The following is a 22,990-nucleotide window of genomic DNA, read 5'->3' on the forward strand; positions in this document are numbered from 1 at the left end:
AGATGGAACGGGCTAAAATATGTTTCTTCATGTTTGCAAACACAAATAAGGTTATTGTGCGAAACGTAAAGTTTTCCATTTATTAATTGATTTATTGACAAACATTATATTTAGTAACAGAAATATTTAAGAATTAAGCAACGACATTGGTTTTGACATTATTGCCGAAATCTAGGTTCATATATGAAACAAAGTCTTCAACTTCACATTATTCTCAGCGACACCACAAGCTGTGGTTAAAACTGTACAGTTAACATAAAAGTTTATTACTCTTTGACTGAGCACATATAATACAACATTTTTGATGTGATGTCCCATTCTCAACATCAACAGCTTGTCTGTCGCTTTTCATCTTGATGCTTTAGATACGTCTAGCTTTCCTAGCTATGGATACATTACAAAAAGTACTGCTTGATAACCACAACTGTATCCACCATTTACTATAACATCTCCTGTCTTGGATCTTTTATTCATTTTTCTTTCAAGTTCACTTTTGAAATTAGGTAAGTAAGACTTTGGTATTTTGTTTTGAAGTGCTTGTCCAATAGCACCACACTTCCCATTTTTATTTACTGATACAACTATTCCTTCAACTTTCACAGAAAATATGTCTTTTACGCAGTAAATGTTTAGCTTTTCTGACTCAAGGAAGCAAAAAACAATTTGCTTCCAACCTTCTTCATATACAAGTGGCTCTGGCAAATCTCTAATATATTCATTTACTTTTGCTTCATGACTGGTATATCTTACACTGTCTAAACCTTCTCCGCTGCTTTTTAATTCGTTATGATATTCTTTGGTCATTTTAGCAATGAATGTATGCTGAACTTTTTTCAAAGTTTCAGGTTTGATGTCGACGAAGTGTATTTCGTTTAGTTGAGCTGGGTTAACTTTTTTTGCAATATGAAATAATGGCACTTGCATATTGTTCCACACATATATCTATGGGTACCCCAAATATACCTAATAAAAAGACACAAAAAATACACTTAAATCGCTTTTAATGATTTTTTAATCTAGAATATCATTTTCAAGAAAAATGAAACAAAAAGCCCTTATTATAGTCTAGGCATAAGTATCTTTAAGAATATAGACCATTACGAAACAATTCGATACATATTTTTGAAAACATTTTACTACTAAATCAAACATGTACACTTTTCCTTAAGTATATTATGAACAACTTAAACGAATTCCTCATTTAAAATTAAACATTACATGGTATCATATGATATTCATGTTGTTGGCATTATAATTATAATGAGTTTTGCTTCGATATCTATATCCCAATCGGGCATAACTTCAAAAACCTGTTGCTGGTACATCGCTAGTTCCACCTACGGAGAGAATTTTCTTTTGAAGTTGAAGGGTGGGCCCGTATAAAAATAAGTATAATTTGTCTATGTATATAAAACAAACAAAAAAGGCAGCAATGCTGGAGAAATATTGTTTGTATCTCAACTTTTTTGAAATTTCTAATAGATTTTCCTTAAAATATGATTTTTTTTTCAAATTCAATGCTGACCCACCAATAAAGAAATTCAGCCGGTTGGTTTGTAAGAGCAATACAAAAAATAAATCAATATTTATTTAATGATACCAAAAAGGGATACTGTTTGATAGTTTTATGTAAGTATTGTCTATATTTCATTTAAAACTGTTTGGAAGATCCTAATTTTATCATGACAAAAATAACAATAGATTTACTTTAATCCCCCCAATCAATATGTACATTTTGTTATCTTTAACGCCAGTAATAAAATTTAGCTCTGGGTAAATATATATATATATATACACGAGTTCAATCGTTTTAAAAAAATCATAACCTTCACAAAACTAGTATAATGATGAAACCGTAAACAAAAAATGACCGGTCAACATTATTTCAAGATATATATAAGAGCTGTCCTGGAAAATCTAGCTACACTTCTCTCTGTGTGACTAGTACTAGTAAAGAACTGGGGTCCAAGAATACGGAACAAGCAAATCCTTAATTACCTATATGCAAGGTAATGATTGGCCTTAATCAACATGCAAATAAATTAAACATATGTTGACATCACATTCTATGTCGCTTAAAGAGATATGCTCTTTTCTATATTTTTACATCTTTTATAACCTTGACCTTGCATATATTAACCTTCATATGTTTCACACCAGAAGTTATGATAATGACCAATTGTGTTTCAATCCCTCAATTAATAATGGCTAAATGGTCGGAATACACATTTTCATATTTTTATCTGAATCTTGACCCCTATGTGTGACCTTGACCTTCGCACCAAGGACCTGAATTTGCAGGCGACACTCTGCCTTACAACGATTAACAATTGTGCTAAAAAATATTGAAATCCCTTTATGCATGTTAACGTTTTGCTCCGGAAGAGCGATTTTCAATGACCTCTAAGTGTGACCTTGACCTCTGACCGGGAGCCACAGTTCATGCGCATGACACTGTTTCTAATAGTGGTAAACATTGTTATGAAGTTTCCTTAGAATCCCTCTATATGTGTAGGATATATGCTCTAGACAAAATATCTATCTTTTATTATCTATAGTGACCTTGACCATCATATAATGTGACCTGGACCTTGCATTAATTAATCTTAATCACATGTTTCACACCAGTAGTCATGATTATGACCATTTGTGTTTCAATCCCTCAATAAATAATGACTAAATGGTCCGAATACAAATTGTCATACTTTTATCTGAAATTTGACCCCTATATGTCACCTTGATCTTGATCAAAGGGACCTAAATGATGTCGCTACATTCTGCCTATCATTGTTGATTATGTGTGCCAAATTATTTTGAAATTCCTCTATGCATGTACAAGTTTTGCTCTAGAAAAGCGTTTGTATTGACCTCTAAGAGTGACCTTTGACCTAGAGACCTGTTTCATGTGTGCGGCACATCTTCTCATAGTGGTGAACATTTCTATAAAGTTACATGCGTGAAGATGATATGCTCCGGAAAAAAATTGGACGCAGCCCGCCCAACCACCGCCTTCCCGTTAGTTTGCCAGGGGGAAACTATAATATGACCCGTTTTTGAAACGGGCGTATAAAAAGATGTCATATAAGTTTTGAACTTATTGACTGTAAACGAGACCTTAATCAAAAGGTTTAACGACGCTGACGCCGGCCCGCCGAGCTTGTCATGACAGTAGCTCTTCATTTTCTTTCAAAATAACATATCATGCTTGGTTGTCATTCATTCATTTTTCTTCATGAAGATTTAATTCACAGTAATATTCTCTTTATTCTTGCTTTTTGCCCACATAGGCACGTTTCGTACAAACAATACCACCAAAAATATGTGATGATAAACCCAATAAATAACCGAAAAATACAGTCTATTTATAGCTACTATTGCCGCTTAAGTAAGCAAATTCAATATCAAGTAAAAACTAAGCTTATTTATACTTAATTATTCAACTTTTAATTAATTTAAAACGATCCAGCTGATTATTTTGCCGACCTGTTACATATGTGTAAAGGAATTCCTCAGAACAGACTTTTTAATTAACATTTTATCAGAACATAATTTACCGTATTTCGTATTAAATTGAATAATATATAAATATAATTTTAAAGTCATTTGACTTACCATTCTTCTATAACACTCATTTTACTACAAAATCCGTGTGTATTTTCCTAATTTCATTTGGTTTTTGGTTTCAAACTACCCGTACTGACACGCAAATGTCCTCTATAACAAACATGTTATACAAACCTGAACTTATAGCTGGAATTGCGATACTTTTCAGACCCCTTCTTTCAGCAATTACGAAACAGTTGTAAATGGCATGAAAGAGATCATCTTTACATCTTTGAACATCATCATGAGAACGACTTTTATAATCATACCAACTTGGACCGACTGTATGAATCACACATTTATAATGGAGAACTCCAGCAGTTGTTGCAATAGCATGACCAACTGGAATTTCGCCATGTTGAGCAATATAATCATCCCCTTCTTTTGTTAGGCTATAACCTGCTGCTCTTGCAATCACTGCGGATACACCTCCACCATGTGATAAGTTTTTGTTTGCTGCATTTACGATACAATCAACAGGGATGTTTAAAATATCCCCTTTATAAACTTTCACCAGTGTGTTGCTAAATTTATAGCATCCCCCTGATTCGCTATGGTAAACATCTTTTGTATTTGAAGAAGGTTCCGATCTGTTTTCTTGCACCTCCTAAAACAATTACCATTACAATCTCCAAAAACATCATATGATTTGAAACACTCCTGTTTCCTTAAAACAGTTTAACCGCCTAAATTTGATCATTTACAGACAAACGTAGGCAAAGAATTATGAAGCTGATATATTCTTTTGATATAGGAACAATGGCTTTAATTCCATTATATTTCTAAATGACTAATTTGGTAATAATCTGTTTTGAAACGGTAAAATTGAAAATGTCGCAGGCTCAGTTTGATTGAGACCTGTTCATGGACGATATTGGTTATTACAAGTTATTGTCAACGCTCCCTTTCAATTGATTATAAGTACAAGATTTCAACAGTCAACCACGAAAATGCTGATTTTTTAATTTAGAAATACCCGCTGATGTGATAATATGGCAGTTATCATGGAATACTTGATTAACTAACACTCGTGCAATTCCATGACTACCGGCGTATAGTCCCCAAGTAAAGGGAGGATTCTATCGTTAACGAGAAAGCAAAATGCAAAACTATCAAAACAATAATTTATAATGGGGGTCAAATATTGTGAAGCCTGCATATGACAGATAAGGCGTCACACGAGACAAATTTTTAAAACAGGCAACATATCTGCATGTACAATTGTGCCAATCCATGGTTATTGCACATGTGAAAGTCAAAATAAATTTACATTTTGCCATAATTCCTTTCAATATTATAACTAACTTCGCATTAACACTAATAATTCATTTGGCACAAGGAAATTTCTGTAAACATCCATCAGACTTAGTTATTACAAGGGGCAGTCTTTTGATTTTTTGGCAGATTCATATTTGCCCTAAACATTTTCAGCTATTGGTCAATCACTTTTATAACAGTTATATTCTCTTTAAATAGTAAGTGCATTCAGCTCAACTTGACAATAAAAAAACATAAGCGTAATGTCAGTTTAAGGTTGTTATATACTATCAAAGAAGGAATACTGGAACCACCAAACTAGAAATAGAGCACTTATAATGAACTCCACAAACTACAAACACAACAATAACTACCTACTGAATGATCTTCGAAGATATGGAATATAACATCTCTGTAGGAATGTTCGGGGCGTCATTTTGCGGTCTCAATTGGTACAAACCACGCTAATATTGCAATAAAATAAAGTTAAACAAAGTTTGGTTTCATTAGTCAATATCATAGTATTGGAAATACCCAACAACCGTCCACGCCAACTTGAAATGGCAAAAGCAGAATTCACCATTTAAACATTATAAGGGTGCGATTTTGAATTTAAAAACAACCATCGGCGGTTCCACTCTGCTGCATTGTTCTTAAAATAGGCAGAGGTGAAGTTATTGGGAGAACACCAAAATTATCAGGGTTATTTCAGAAATAATGCGATAACAACTCTGTAAACTTTTTTCTTGTTTCTTGCTTTGTCTAGACATAATGTTTAAATCTTGAAATAATTGTTAAAGTCCAGGAATTGTATACCCTAAAATGACTTGAAAATCACAGGCCGACTGCTTCACGAGTGCTATTGCACCTTCCATTTTTTTTTATGCGTTTATTTAAGGTCGCCGCCGGAAAGCCCATATGGGCGACCGTACACTCAAGTCGGGTCATCCTAGAGCGTCCCGCCGAGATTTTTCGTCGATTTTTTCCAGCTTTATTGGTTGAGGAAGACCCCAGGTGCCCCTCCGGGCATTATTTCAGGCACGAGCGGGCACCTGGGTAGAACCACCGACCTTCCGTAAGCCAGCTGGATGGCTTCCTCACATGAAAGATTTCGACCCGAGTGAGGATCGAACCCACAGTGGTGAGGGACCTGTGATCTCAAGTCAGCGACTTTAACCACTCGGCCACGGAGGCACCTTCCAAAGACCAATTATTTCTTTTATAGTGGAAGGAATCATTCAAACGGGAGCAGTTCTTAGTGGATAATCTGTTTTATGCATCAATGCTCGTTCTTTGATTTTACTAACGATTAAAACTAAAATAATACTTGTCTTATACATTGCTATTTGATGCTATTGCGTAGTATGTTTTCAACTGTAGATACACATTCCTGCATTAGTTCTTATCGGGGACATCCTGGATCGAATAATAACTTTAAAATCCAGATCATGTATAGAATATAATTTTCAGAACAAAAGGTTTTTTTCTAAGTATATTCTAAGCTTGTCTCCGAGATAGCTGGGATGCCCATACCTATGAAAAAGTTTACAAACCTGCTTAAAGTAATGTTCACACGTTTAACGTTCAGAAAACTAGTTTTTGTCGTTTCTTGTACAGATACAATAACTGTTTATAATGTTTGACCATCATCGCTTTTGTTCTTTAGACTATTGATGTGGTATACAGCAAGACCAACTCCTATGTGCTTTCAGTTCTTTCTTCGAAATGAAAATAACCACTGCTGATGATATCTAAGAGAGAGAGAGGCTCATAATGTATGTCAATCTTCAAATGGTTCAATGGGTGTACGTGTATGTTTTAGAGGCATTTCCACTCAAAACGACCAGGTGGTAATTCGACCTGATGCCTAACACAGTTGTTAAAACACGAAATCCATCTAGAAACTGGGCAGAATGATATCTCAGTAAGTCTGAAAATATCACATATTTCACAGAATCTGTTTAATTATTATTCTCAGTTTCAACATAAGAGAAAATGTCTGTGCTTCTATGACGCAGTATTTTCATATATTGTAATGTGTAAACCTGTTTTTAAACTTTATAACTTACATCAGTTTTTTTTAAATTTCATGCATTCGTAAAGGAAATGTTTATTTTGATTTGAAAATGGTCTAGAATTAAAATTTTATATTTCGTGTTTCTTTTTTTTTCTTTTTTGATATACATATATGACATTTTAAGGTAGTAAGATCAAAGCTATAAAATGTTATTACATGTATTATAGCTGATAGCATTTATATCTATAAATACGCTTATCCATAAAACTAAATTCGTCCTTAGAAGGACAAAACTTTTACATTCAAGTGTAATTGCTGCAAATATGAGTGTCGCAGGACACACTAGTATACAAATGTGTTTTTAGTCGTATATTAGCATATGCTTTAACTTCCTTTTAGCAAGACCAGTGTCTATTGCAATCGGTGGACATTCATTCAGTAGTATGAAGAGGCGGTTCAAAGACCTTGCTGTTTTCATTTTTTGTACTTTCACAGCAAAACTGATGTGGTTATAGATTCGGATGTAATGCGCAAGAAACACCATCTGGTACTTCTATTTTTTATCTAAATGTCACATTTTTGTCTGTCCAGAAAGATAGGTCGCATTATCGAGGGAATCAATAAATGAACATCCATAACAAAACAAAAATAACAAACAAACCCTTACTACGCAATGTAAAATTTATCTGCAATGTACGAACTCAGTACTAGTCTTTAGCCTCTTGCAGGATAAACACAGCAAATTGCAATATTTTTTGCTACATGTCAATTTTTATTAGAGAATCAAGTAAATATAAGAGTGTATTTATTTTCTTTCCGAAACTTGCATTTAAAGACAAAAACTAAATAAATGCGTTCTACCGGGCGATATTAATTCTATTAGAGTTTTTATTGCATCATATCTATAATATAGGGGGTCACCTATAGTCTGTTTTAAAGCAAAGCAGTCGACGGAGTAAATTCCGTTTAATAATATATAATTCATTAATCAAAACATTTATAGACATCAATTTTAATGTGTAGCGAGTAACTGTTGTTAATTACACAAGTAGCGACTTATTTTTGCCGATTGATGCACTAACTAAGAAGCAGAAATAGTCAACCTATTTGTAATACAATGTAATACGCGTTTAGTTATTGTGATATTTTTTTCTTATGGGCAATATCTCCAAGATTCTGACCTAGAACAAAAATCTATCTTAGCACGTAACAATAATTTGACTAGAACGGAATGGTAGAGTAAAACAAGTGTTTTTTGTTTTTTTGCTTTATGTGTTTACCATAAACAATAAAGAAATAAGGCAAGAATTATATATCATTTCTGTATTCATGGCTGAACGGCGATTTATTTGTGTGTTACGTAGCAAATGGAAACGGGAACGAACACTACAGGAGGCGTGGCACCTTTTGCAAGAATTACGTATTCATTTGTCTTTCACGAATTTTATATTTGACAACTATATTTCAGTTGCTGAAATAACTAAAAAAATAAGTATATTAAAATTCTTCACCTTAAAACGTATATTTATGGATATGCATGTATTAAAATGATAATAATGCTATAATAGCTTTCTAAGGATTTGTTCAAAACGACGTTATTGTTGTGTGTAAACTTATTTTATGTTAGTGGTATTTTTAATTTCCATCTGTTAATTACCTTTTTCAACTTGAGACGTAACAGGATTCCTACTTGATATTGTATAAGCACCCTTAGAATAATGTATAAGCACCCTTAGGATATGGTGACTACTTTTTAAATATATCTATTGACGTCGTATCTGTGACATGCCGGCGTCATAACTTCTAACTCCCTTCCAAATTTCCATTTTGTTTAGTCTCGCCTATTGTTTTCTCGTTTAGGGCATACGCTTTCTTTTACTTGGGGACCATTAATTCGCCGTTTTTCATGGAAAGTGTCACAATGGAGGTTTCATTATAACCGCCGTATGAACACATTTGGGATACTAGTATTTCTAAATTCAAAATTTCACAGTTTTCATGTTTAATTGTTGAATTCTGCTTAAGCCGATGTTAAGGGGCATGGACGGTAACTTGCATTTTCCAGCACCGTCCATGAACAGGCTCAATAAAACCTAGCCTGTAACAGTTTCAGATTTGTCGTTTAAGACGTTCTTAAGGAATTCCAATTTTTTCTCTTTTTTGTTTTCTGCTGCGAGCAGCGTTGACAAATTGATATCTTGTGATCTATTTTGTTTTCTAGTGCAAGCAGCGTTGGAAAATTGATATCTTGTGACACCTAATATGCCATATTTCAATATGTTAAATTTAAAATTGAAGCGAACTACGTTTTCGTAATAATCATATGTTTATATTCTTACCTTTGGTAAAGGATCTTTACTTTGGGCTTTATTAACTAAATCAGTTTCCTTGAACTCGATTTCATCTCGTTTACCTGAAAATTATATTAATAAAAATGAACTTTACGAATCATTTATTCTTATACTATCAGAGCGTCAATTATTGTTTTTGTTACTTAAGTAATTAGTACTATTTGTTTGATAACGTTGACCGAGACTATATATAAATGATGCTATACTTCAGAAGTATTTGTGATAAAGGAATTTTATCAGTTTTTCAAAACATGTGCATATGATAAACATAAATCATTAAATATAGACTACGAAAATATATCGAGTCATGTATAATTATAATAGAATACAATGACATTGCACGGTCTTTGAATATAATTACAAACTATATATGTGAAAACTAAGCATTAACAAAATATAGTAGTAATAAAATTTTGATATAGTATCTTCTAAATATTGCCGATTTCGGCGTCCAATATTTTTCGGAGCATAACCCCTATACACAGGAATGGATTTTAATGAGACTGTGTATAGAAATGGTCACCAGTATCAGAAACTGTGTCGCGCACATAAACCAGTCCTCTTAGTCAAAAGTCAAGCTTACAGTTAAAGGTCATTGAAAAAATGCTTGTCCGGAGGAAATTTTACATGTATAGAGATGTCAATATTACTTCGCACAAATATTCAACAATGTAAGGCAAAGTGTCGCGTTTAAATCCAGGTCCCGAAGGCCAAGGTCAAGTTCACAAACAGAGTTCAAAGTTCAGGTAACAATATGAAGATATGTATAGGGACCATATAGTCATGATTTATGTAAAACAAGTTGTCATTGCCATGACTTTGCTGGGACATATTTAATTTGGCAAGGCCAAGGTCATTTAAGAGGATGACATTTCCAGATTTTGTTTGGAGCATATCTTTTACCTGCATGGATTTTTTAAAATAATTCATAAGAAATGTTCAACACCATGAGGCGTTTTGCTGCACGCATAAATCAGGTCTCTAGGTTATGGTCACATATGAAGTTTATTAAAGCATGCTTGTCAGGAGCAAGACTTTTTACTGGAGGATTGTATAATTGGCACATATGTCCACCATGGTAAGACGGAGTTACGCGGACAAAAGTCAGGACTCTGCAGCCAAGGTCAAGATCACACTTAGAGGTCAACTTTCAGATATAAATGTGAAAATGTGTATAGAGACAATTTAGTCATTATTTATAGAGGGATTGTAATACAAATGGTTATTATCATGACTATGGTGTGAGACATGTAATTTAGATAAATATATGCATGGGCAAGGTGACATAAGATGATCAAATATCCAGATTTTGTCTGGAACATATCTCCTACATGCATAGAAGAATGTTAAACACTTCTGCATGCATTTAGCGTTTTTATACAAATTTGCACAAATTGTCATCATTGCGAGGATCTAACATAAAATTCAGTTCGCTGCATCCAAGGCCAGTGTCACACATAGAAGTAGAATTGCAGATAAAATACGAAAATATGTATAGGGACTAACTTGTTTGCCACCCTTCTTATCGCCAAAATCTCCACCTAAAGCTTTTGTGACGGGAATATTTTGGGACAATGTCACCCTTGTTAAATTGGTAAAAAACGAGAATAAGAATAAAGAATTCCATTAGTAAATTACCATACTTAATATAATAAGGAATTATACAACAATCGCATCTTACTTCGAATAAGAATCTCGATAATTGTAAAAATACACAAACGGTATTTGGTCTAATCCACGTTAAGAACATATACATGTTAACAAAAAGAAATTTAATGAAGTTAATGACTAAGTTTATTTTAATATTATTATTATTTAGTAAATGTCTACCATAATCAAGTAAATTTACAGATACAAAAGTTAAAAGTGCATCATTCAATTATAGTTGTAGAAACAAAGAATATTATAAACGTCTTTCCATTGACAGTAAAGTCGGATTTGTCATCAGTGTACATTCCTAAATTGATTATTGATTTATTTTTGTCAGACCTTTATTTAATCAGGATTTACCATAAAAGACATTTTCTATTCTTTCGATGCCAAATTTATACATTAGTCTTACATTATCGAAGATTACACCCTCTGAAAACAACGAAGCGGACCTACTAGTACGTTTAATCCGATGGTACATGTATTATCTTTTATAGCCGAAATTATGGAACGCCGTGACTGTCTTATGCTATCAATATTTTTTTGCTATCTTCTGAAATGATGATATTATTTTTCATTTAAGCATATTAACATGTGCAATTTATATCATATCTTGTCTAAAGACAATGCTGACTTGTCCAAACAGCATGTTAACTTGTCAAATAATCATTATGACATGTGCAGACAACAAGTTAACTTGTCAAAGTATCATGATGACTTGTGCAAACGACATGTTAACTTGTCAAAATGTCATGATGACTTGTGCAAACGACATGTTAACTTGTCAAAATGTCATGATGACATGTGCAAACAGCATGTTAACTTGTCGAATTATTGTGATGACATGCTCATAATACCTAAACAAATTAACATGTGTTTTGCACAAGTCATCACGATTCTTTGACAAATTAACATGTTATTTGTACAAGTCATCATGATAACTTGACAAGATAACATATCATTTGCACAAGTCATCACGATACCTTGACAAGTTAACATGCTGTTTGCACTTGTCATCATGAAATTTTGACAAGTTAACATGTCGCTTTCACAAGTCACCATGATACTTTGACAAGTTAGCATGTTGTTTGCACATGTTATCACGATGGTTTGACAAGTTAACATACTGTTTGCACATGTCATCATGAAATTTTGACAAGTTAACATGGCATTTGCACAAGTCATCATTACACTTGGACAAGTTAACATGTCGTTTGCACAAGTCATCATGATACTTGGACAAGTTAACATGCTGTATGCACATGTCATAACGATAATTTGACAAGTTAACATGCTGTTTACACATGTCATCATGGAATTTTGACATGTTAGCATGATATTTGCACAAGTTATCATAATACTTTGACAAGTTAACAGTACGTTTTGACATGTCAGCATGATACAAGATAACATGTCATTTGCACAAGTCATCACGATTCTTTGACAAGTTCACATGTTGTCTTCACAAGTCATCATGGTAATTTGACATGTTAACATGCTGTTTGCACTAGTCATCATGATACTTTGACAAGTTAACATGCTGTTTGCACATGTCATCACGATAATTCGACAAGTTAACATGACGTTTGCACATGTCATCACGATAATTCGACAAGTTAATATGTCGTTTGCACAAGTCATCATTATACTTTGACAAGTTAAAAAGGCGTTTGCACAAGTCATCATGACACTTTGACAAGTTAACATGCTGTTTGCTCATGTCATCACAATAATTCGACAGGTTAACATGTCGTTTGCACAAGTCATCATTACATTTTGACAAGTTACCATGTCATTTGCACAAGTCATCATTATACTTTGACAAGTTAACATGTTGTTTGCACAAGCCATCACGATACTTTGACAAGTTAGGATGTTGTCTGCACATGTCATCAATATCATTTGACAAGTTAAATTGTTGTTTGTACAAGTCAGCATTTTCCTTTGACAAGACATGATGTAAATTGCACATGTTAACACGCTCAAACGACAAAATAATATCATCGTTTCACAAAATAACAAAAAACTTTGATTACATAAGACAGTCACGGCGTTCCATACGAATTGCTCCGATTGTACAAACAATGCCCTAAAATTGCTTACAGTTTTATGTCAAGACTGAAATGGGATCATGAGTTCTGTACCTTTTTATTTAGTAGCTAATGAAACATATGATACATTGTAAGTCCATTTTATCACTTGCTTTACATTAGAATTAGTAATATACACTTCTACAGAAGGAAAATATCATAGTTTCCAAAATAACATGTTTCTGTGTAATAACGTCTTTCTTAATCGTTTATAAGATGGAGCTGGCGGATCATATGAGGTTCGATTCTTCAAGACACTTTAAGTGAACCTAAATAAAATCCTTTTCCAATTAAGCATAAAATGTTGAAAAAGCGAGGACCATTATAATAAAAAAGCTTCCTTTCTTTACAACTTAATATGAGATATATTCTTTAGAACATGGACATTTAACATTTAACATTTAACAATTATAACCATATATTAAGCTAACCTTAATTTATATTTGAAGAATGACATAAAATGGAGTCTAGCCATCCATTGACTAAAGCTATCCTTGAATAAAAAAGAAAATCGAAACAAAGATCTGTTCTCTATATAATTTCTTGAATTGTACTGTGTATTTCAATTTAATCTATATTTCAGCTGTTCGGGATATTTTCATCATTATACAAAATTAAACTGATAAAGAAATCACATTGTTAAAATGGCTAAAATTTCATTTAATATTCGTATGTGAAAAACTGGAAACAATGTTCTTGTCCGGTATGCTTACCAAAATATTTGGATAGATACCAATAAGAGATCCAAAACCTTATCAGTCCGTCCGAAAGATACAATCATTTATTTCGGCAGCAACACCTAATTTGTTTCAATTTTGCAAGGTATTTGTTCTTGTTTTGGCTTCCCGTTGCCATCAAAAAATTAACCATCCAAAGTCGATTTTTATTTTAAAATTTTTTGTATTTCCCCCCCTTTTAAAAATTTTTAAATTTAAATTAATTTGGTGCCTTTTTTCAAAAACATAAAAAGCTTTTGTCCCTGGGTCCATAATCTCAGTTTTCCTGAAAGGGGCAGTTAGGGCACCTTAAATATTAAGGGGTGCTTTGAATACAATCATAAAAAGCCCGCGAAAAACACAGGAAGCGTTTTTTATAAAAACTGTGGGATAAATTTTCTAGGTTTTAATATACCTTTTAGATGTAATCATAAAAAAGCTTTAAAGTATACGAATATAACATACCAGTTGTTTCCTTCTGTTCAAGGAGCATCCCAATCCCTCTGTTTTCTTGCATTGTTTCCTCTAGTGTTTGATCTCGCTTGAATATATATTTGGTAACAGCGTTTTTCTTCCTTATAATATCAATATTATGCTGTGTCCTTTTCAACTCTGGCTTTACTAGTAGTGACGTAACAAAGAATTTGTTAGGTTGATCCTTTCTAGACTCTACAAGACTGATTTGATGTGATATTGCAGCTATCAAATCTTCGCTCTCCTTTTGAATATCATCCATTTTTCTCTTGTCGTTCAACATAACGTCCTTGCCTTGATCAAGAACCTCTTTTTTCATCATGTTTATTCGCTCAATAGCTTCTACCGCAAATGTATCCACGTCATAAACAAATTTCTCATAATATTTGGACAGCTGTTGTCTGTTGTTCGCTACCAATGATAAACTATCTTCAGCCTGTTTCTTGCATTTGTTTAAATCCGCCATTAAAGTTTTACTGTCCTGACTGTTTTCAAAGGCAGCAGCTTTGTTGCTGATAAACTCCAACTTGCATTCATTGTGTTTTAACACCCCACAATCTCCACAGCAAACTTGGTCGTGCTTTGAGCAATAAAATTTCACAAGTTCTCCTTTGTGATATTGACAAGTTTCATACGCATCATCAACCGTTATTTTGACTGAATTTGACTCTTCAACATTAACTAAGGAATGATTTCTATTAATTCTTCGCCCTTTGTGCTTTTGAAAACATGTGTCACAAGTATAGACTTCGCATTCTAAGCAGAACCCATCGGCATATGTTGTAACATCAAAATCTTCACAGAAATTGCACAGTTTTAAATTTTTGTTTTTTAACACCGTTTTACCAGAGACTTCCATAATTTGGCATCTACATTTAAAAGCAAATTATGAATTGAATTAAATGAATGTTTCGCATTAAAATCTACTTGGCCTATATATTTATATCTGCGTTATTACTTGATCAGTTTTTATCATCAAAATATGCAAGCGATCTTTATAAGATTATCAGACTGAGTGTATTATTTAGTGTACGTTTTAAATGTTCCAACATTGTCAAATATTGAAGGATATTCATTTTATTGTTGTAAGGGGCTAAACATCCAAGCGAATACATAATGTCATAATCTGGTAAATGGGGAGCTCTTTTTTATTCTGATACTCAGGTCGACTGGTACTTCAAAACTGCATTACTTTTACTAGTAAAGAAAAGAACGCATGAAAACCAACTGGTACCATTCTTCAATCTTTAAATAAAATCAAATGCATAATAGATTCTCTCATCACCATTTGAAATTAGTTCTGAAAATAGATATGATTAAACACTGTATATATATTGAAAATAGCTATCAATGTTTATTACTTGTATAACTGTAAGTAAAGCATTCCCAATACAAACGTCACAACATAATTTGTGTAAACTCTTTTTATTATATTTATATTTATTGTTATAATGAACCAGTGTCAGAATATTCTATTGCTATATACAAATGCCACAATTACAGTCGTGTTACCCAATGGAATAAGTACGACAAAATTATTTAAGCGAGAATGACTATCATAGTCTCATTAACATGTTCCTCTAACAAAGCATGACATACTTCTCAGACATTGAATGAGTTCTCTCCGGATAAAAAGCACTTCATCTGCTATTTACCAGTCGATTCTTCACATAGGCTGACGTAACATTAACTTTGAAGTTACCCTCCTTTAACTTTGATTTCCAGTATAAAATAGCTAGCTATTCATGTAGGGTATGTTTTAATGTTTTGTGATTGAAAGTCTGTGAATATGAATAGATGGTTATAGTAAATGAATAAATAAATGTAGGCAATCGTTTGTCAATAAACTTCTCAATAATCGTGTATATCAATATATCGTATATTTCTTTGTCATGAGTATCATTATAACTTTGACTTTTTTAAATTACCAGACTTTAAAGTTTATTGGTATTGTATGGAAACAACAGGCAATGTAGAAGCTTATTTCATGACAGTTTCGAATAATTTATTATATCTATGATCTTTGCAGCGCTTAGAGTCTCAAACATTTTTTGTAAAAGCTAAATTTCAAATTAAATTTTACAATAACAATCAAAACAATTACACAGATAACATCTGCAAAATGCTTTTATTTGTGATGTATAAAGTTACGCACAATTAGTTAGAAAATGCACTATTTGCATATCATCGATATCGCACATTCATAACAAAACGTATTCAAAAGGGTATAAGACGTTTACTTAAAGTGTAATCTACGGTGGCATAAAGATGACATGTATGTGTTTTTATTTATCTTGTGGGCACGAGATACTATGTCGTGGCCACGAGTCATGAAGCCGTGTGCACGAGATATTTAAGTAGTGCGCAAGAGATACTATGTCGTGGCTACGAGTTACTTATACGTAGGAACGAGATAATTAAGTGGTGCGCAGAGATACTATGTCGTGGTGACGCGCGCACGAGATAATTAAGTCGTGCACACGAGATACTATGTTGTGGTCATGTGTCGCACGTTCTATATAATGACGTCTCGGGACCTAGTAAGTATAAACAAGATAGTTAAGTCGTGCGCAGGAGACAATCAATTAATCAGATAACACTATATATATATATTTGAACTTTTTAAACTTAGAAAATTCCTTGTTTAAGTTTTACATGCAACTTTTTGACACCACTGAAAGCACTCACTTTAAACTTGATACATGTCTTTAAGATTAAATAAGGAGAAAATCATTTTCAAATGCCCATATATCAGACTTTGATTTTGACTAAGTTGTAGCCATTTGTGGGGACCATCCTCTGATAGGGTTGTTCAGTATGTACGAGGGTTGTTCGGGAAGTTCTGAGATTGTTTTATAGCACACGTTGTAGTCGGGTTAGCGTAAATATAAATATATACGCATTTATTTCAATATATACAGTACAGTATCTGAAAATATCATCATCATACACACAGAAACTAAATCATAATGAAAATAGTAAATAACCATATAACACACACCCGGAGCACGCCGACGTCATTTGCAACGTTATGCGACGTTAAAGTCCATCGATCGTCGCACCTTTTCAACGTAGTCACCTGCAATTTCGATGCATTTCCTGTGTCGGCTGATCCACTTATTGTATGTTTTCACGTACCAGCTATCGGTAAAGGACGAGACTATAGCTTGCGTATGCTTAACAAGATCGTCAGCTGAGTCAAAGCGTTTTCCACGCAGCTGTGATTTGAGCTCCGGGAACACACGGAAGTTCATCGGAGCGAGATCCGGACTGTAGGATCGTCTTCGATCGAGTTTCTTCCTTTTTTAAAACGAGCATGCCATCTATACACTGTAGCCGGACTGCATTTCTTGCATTTTCCTGTATAATTGATCATTTTCATTGTTTCTGTGGAAGACTTTTCCAGCGCAACACAAAATTTTACGATGCTTCGCAATTCAACGTCACCTATCGACGTCATGTTATTTACTCAGTGGCTCTGGGCAACAACTTTAAAACAATGTTGATCCGTTGAGAATTTAAATTACGTTATGATATTTTCAGGAAATGATGTCATGACGTTCCGCTGCTGACCAGCGTTTTCGCGCATTTTTTACGTTATCAAAATTACGAAATATTATTAGTGTAGCGCGTTATACCTTTCTTTAGAGTCGGACTGCTCCGGTGCGGCGTTATAGTGTTGCTATGGTTACTGCTATTTCCGGCTATTGTTGTCTGATTCTATTCAATTTTTAGGAATAGTTCCGTGATATGCTAATCTTAGTATGTGCAAAATATTACGTCTTAGAAACAAAAAATATAGGAAATATGACAAAATTCTCAGAATTTCCCGAACAACCCTCGTACGTACAAGCTGCCTGTTAACCTTGTTCACACGATAAATGGAAAAAGAATAAGCCCCATCTTCTTTTATTTGGTATGATCATTGCCCATGGCAAACAGTCCTTTTATGCAATCATTATTCTGGCTGACCACAGATCTCGATGTTCTGTTATATGCATCTTATCTTTATGCAGAAATAGAGCAGCTTGTTTCTATGCATACTCTTTACTGAGCAACTAGACAAAAACTTCACATTGTTTTACACTTTGTTAGTGCTCTTTGGTAACATTAACATATAACATTATATGAGGACAAAAATGTAAAGAAAACTTATATAAATAAGACAGGTGTCAAAGGCTCGAGAAAGTAATGTTCTAAAGGTAATGGGAAACTAATTCGATATATATTTTAGTGCGCGATAAAATGTAACAATAACGAAGTTATTAATAATAAATTTAGAAGAACAAAAACAGATAAACGTTTCATTTCAGAGGGAAAGAAAAACATTTTTAATAACACCCCTTAGAAGTGGGTCAATGATATAGATCATTTTGAAGATTAAATATCAACAATAATATTTGATAATATTCATGGTAACAAGCGATAGGAAAAGTAGAAAAGTAGGGGAAAAGTTTTTTTAAATTAAATTCTACACACACATCGTCCTTATTATAGCTAAATATTGTCAAACGAATCCAAACATTCATATCATTACAAATATAGCAATAGAAATAAAACATATTATTTATTTACAAACATTTATCTTACAAGATTGTTAAATTTGACCAGATATCTATCAAATTTGTAACAAGCATAGTGATGCTTCAAACTAGCCAAGATATATCTTGTACAGAAACGTTAAAGTGTCTCCAGTTAGTGAGATCATAATGTGTTAGTCGACAGATTTTAATTCGATAAACTTAATTAGACGTTTTAACGAAAATCAATGTATTTCAATAACAAAGATTAACAAAAAACGTTTACTTCGCAATTTCTTTTCTGGAAATATGTTTGCTGATTTGTCTAGGCGAAAAGGTATCTTTTCTTCTTTTGTAAAAAAAAGGGTTATTTGACAAAAAAATCGCCTACACAAAAACTTCAAGCATTTTCAGACAAGTAACTAAGAATAACAACAAATGGTCTTGCCTTTGTGAATAATATAAATTGTTTTCTGTTAAAACATCGTAGAAAAAATATCAGTAGTCTTAATTACACCTAATGATCGTTCTAAATGAAGGCCCTTAAACGTTTCCGTAATTTTGTTATTATAATATCTATCTAGCTATTTAATACTTTACAATAGGCCTACATGCTTGCTGAATAATCATAAAATGTTTTTAGTGCGCTATAAAATGTAACAATAACTAACTTATTAATAATTTTTTAAAGAATGAAAAAAAAATATAAACGTTTCTTTTCAGACGGAAAAAAACATGTTTAATAACACCCCTAAGAAGTGGGTCAATTATATAGATCATTTTGAAGATTAAATATCAACAATAATATTTGATAATATTCATGGTAACAAGCGATAGGAAAAGTAGAAAAGTGGGGGAAATTGTTACACATACCTTTAATCCAATTAACTGTCAATTATATGTATTTATTAACTTTTTCAATTGTAAACCTTTTTCTATGGTAAATGACCTTTGAAAACGAAAGTAGTCCAAATAAATCACGAAACACTTACAAGTCAGTCACTGTCATCTGATAGTCCTTTTCGATTCATGGTAGGATCTAAATAGCATTGTTGAAAACAAACAATTTATAAGTCTGAGGATAAAAAAGATTTTTAGTATCAAATCTAACGCGCATTATCATGTTTAAGTTTAAGGTATACTACCACTAAATTTGAAAAAGCTAATCCATCCATTTAGTTTCTGTTAGTTTTTGTTTTGTTATGTTTTGTTTCATTTCTTTTCTTTTTTCTTCTTTTTTTCTTAAAAATCCTGTATGCAGTAAATGAGGTTATATACCTAACTTAAGTGAAGTTATATATACTGTATGTATATAATTATGTTTATAAAAAAAATTCAAACATCGAAGAACATGTAAAATATGTACTGCAAATATGTGTACACATTATATGTAATCATTCAAATATATGCATTCATTTCTTATTGAAATTTGAATTTGACTTAGACTTTATAAAAAATAAATCTTTTTATTACCTCCCTTTATTTACATGAAATGTTAAATTCGGTAATATCTTTATAAATAATGCTTTTTGGAACTTACAAAATTGATAAATCTTAATTTGAGCATCATTTTATGTTACAGGATCTTTAAAATGTCGTTGTACAGAAAAAGAATCATGATAACTTAACATTTTGCTATTGTGATAATTTTTTTCACTTTTATCTACTACTTGACAAGGCTAATCGCTTACCCTCGATAGCGATATAACCCAGTTAAGGTAGACTACACCTTATACATTGCCCAAACTTTGAAGTGTATTCAAATTGGCTGGTATTGCTGCAAACTCTGAAGGGCGTTAAGGTAGACCACACTTATACATTATCTCCGCTTTGAAGAGTATTCAAATTGGATAGTATTACTGTCAACTGCATTGAAACTGAAGGGCTTGAGTTCAATCAACGCAAGTGGCAACTTTTGTTTCCTTTTTTTTTTTTCTTTTTAATATTATTTATGTTTCTCTTATATCCCTTATTGAAAGAAACAAATGTTTAATTTTCATTTATATATTTATTGTAGGTATTTATTGGGTAAATAATGCCAAATTTTGTATAATATCAGATATTTTAAAAGTCTAATAAAAAATACACGGTTAATGTATTTTATATTTTGTAGGATCAACCAATATACCTTTTAAAAATTTAGGCAAACTTTAAAAACAGTCCTCATTGTCGAAAATTTTAGTGATATTTTGAACAAGGCTTTCTAAATAGGGAAATGGTAAAATTAGTGTTTAAAGTGGGTTACGTATTAAAAATATTTTGTGTAGAAACAATCATTGAGCTCTTGTGATTTGTTATCTGAATGCTATTATTTGTTTCTTAACAATGATCAATAGGAAAACATTTTTCATAATGATGATATTAAAAATTATTTAGAGTTTCTTCATTTCTGAAAAAGAACCCTTCTAAAAGCACAGTTTTATTACATAAATGTCCATAACTCATAAATTATACCTTGAATTATGTTTAAATTTTGCATACAAGTGTCCTTCTAGGCATATAACTGTCTTGTGTTGCCAATTTTACAGTTCCTTATAGTGTCAATTAGGAGTAGTCTACCTTAAAATGGACTCCATAGGCCAAGTTCAAACTTTGACCAAAAAACCAAAAAACAATAAAAAAAAACCGGATCAGTTTTCAAAGTTGTAAATTGACCCTGCAAACATTTCAACCTAGAATTTTGGTACAAAAGCTAACCAGCCATTGGAATTTGATCAATTTTGGTTATTTTAACGATTTCTACAATGTAAGATTAACATTGGATACGATATGTTTACAGCAAAGAAACAATAAGAGGCTTCATTAACATGTTTTCACAAGGCCGACGGACAAAATCTAATAATGAATATGTGAAACAATGAATTCGTAATTAAAGTTTAGTACAAACGGGTGTGTGCATAGTCACTCGGAGGTCAGATCCGGACCCGCACCGTGATGTGCTCTTGTTTGTACCCAGTTTAAGCCCTCAACATGATTTTTTTAAATCCCAATATATATCAAGTTGCAATAAATTACTTAAGACTTTGAAGGTTAGAGTAGTTTTCTGTGTTTAAATTAAGTTTTCGGATTTATATTTTGTTATGCATGCGTTCTGGAATGCAAGAAAATTGTGAGAGTTATGTTTCACGCTTTCCACTCAGTGTAACTATGCCTATATATATTGAACGAATTTTAAATCTTCTTTGGGGACTCGCATATAAATGTTTAAAGACGTGCAAGGTCATTATGACAGACAGATGTATTCTTGTTGTGTAAATTTTCTTTTCTTGCTGTTTTATTTAGTAAATTTTTGTTATTTCAGAAGATCGTAATTCAGTTAAATTTTTATTACAAATTCAATTTATAGAAATTTTATTTTGCATTTTGACAGTAATTTTTCGTTCTCTAATTTTTCGTCTTCAGAAAATAAAATCTGTAGATTTATGAATTCATTACTTGAATATTGGTAATCTGTTTATAATCATTGATAGCGGTGTTTTGTATTGAAGGCCGTTAACGCCTTGAGTGCACGTTATTTTATCATGCACATGTTTCATTTATATTTACTAAAACAACTTTTCATGTTCTTGTAAAATACAGTAAAAGTCATTTATAATTAAGTCTGCTGCAGATGTTCTTTTTATATAATTCTTATTTCTTTAAGTAATTTTCATATCACATCATCATCATTTTTTTGTACGAAACAATATAGATTCGGTTCAAGGACGGATTTCGTCGATATTTTGGTGGCATCCGATCTGGCTTCATGTTGTATATCTTACAACGTGCTACGATATATAATAAACGTTGAATTCATTTTACCAGTGTGTGTGGCGTTCCATAAGGGACATTATATTTTTAGAAGCTTTGTTTATAGGAATCCGACAAAGGTCCGGCTATTCTAAAGAGATATACATATACCCTTATATTTGTGTGCCATGGATATTTACTGTGTTTGATATTTTGTAGCTTCTACTCGGTGGTTTAACCCTCAATTTTGAATCACGCATGTGTTCACACAGCGACGATAGTGGAAATTGTGACGTACCGACGCAGTCTTGGATCTACACTCTGTAGACAGTACAAAATCGATCTTTCTGCTTTGAATGGGTCACATCTGGAGATTGTGACGTATAGACCCCACATCCACAGTCTTGAAGACAGTACAGAATCGATCTTTCTGCTTGTGATGGGTCACATCTCGAGCACCATTGAATTTTTTATTTGAGTTTCGCCACCGGGAAAAAGTGCTATTCGACAGGACATTAGAAACTTGACACGGAACTTTTTTTTTCATTCAAATTCATATCATTTACTTTTATTATAAATAATC

At 32.6% G+C, this 22,990-nt stretch overlaps 1 protein-coding gene across 4 annotated transcripts; it reads right to left on the minus strand.

Annotated features, from left to right (window-relative positions):
• Positions 1-391: 391 nt before the first annotated feature.
• On the minus strand, positions 392-19,837 carry LOC132757401 (protein mono-ADP-ribosyltransferase PARP14-like). Of its 4 annotated transcripts, none has more exons than XM_060748675.1 (5): positions 19,671-19,837; positions 14,150-15,027; positions 9,217-9,290; positions 3,739-4,210; positions 392-963 (listed from the first exon to the last, which is right to left on the minus strand). In XM_060748675.1, exons 1-5 carry the CDS (start codon positions 19,685-19,687, stop codon positions 887-889), a joined length of 1,518 nt encoding a protein of 505 aa, XP_060604658.1. In that variant the 5' UTR covers positions 19,688-19,837; the 3' UTR covers positions 392-886. The 4 variants fall into 4 exon arrangements, with proteins under 4 accessions (XP_060604658.1, XP_060604682.1, XP_060604666.1 ...); XM_060748699.1 differs by having other exon boundaries at positions 19,552-19,820; XM_060748683.1 differs by having other exon boundaries at positions 14,150-15,458; positions 19,552-19,819.
• Between the last annotated feature and the right edge of the window lie 3,153 nt (positions 19,838-22,990).

Source organism: Ruditapes philippinarum, unplaced genomic scaffold (genome assembly GCF_026571515.1).
Source record: "Ruditapes philippinarum isolate M1 unplaced genomic scaffold, ASM2657151v2 ctg3086_1_1_1_1, whole genome shotgun sequence".
NCBI lineage: Eukaryota > Metazoa > Mollusca > Bivalvia > Venerida > Veneridae > Ruditapes > Ruditapes philippinarum.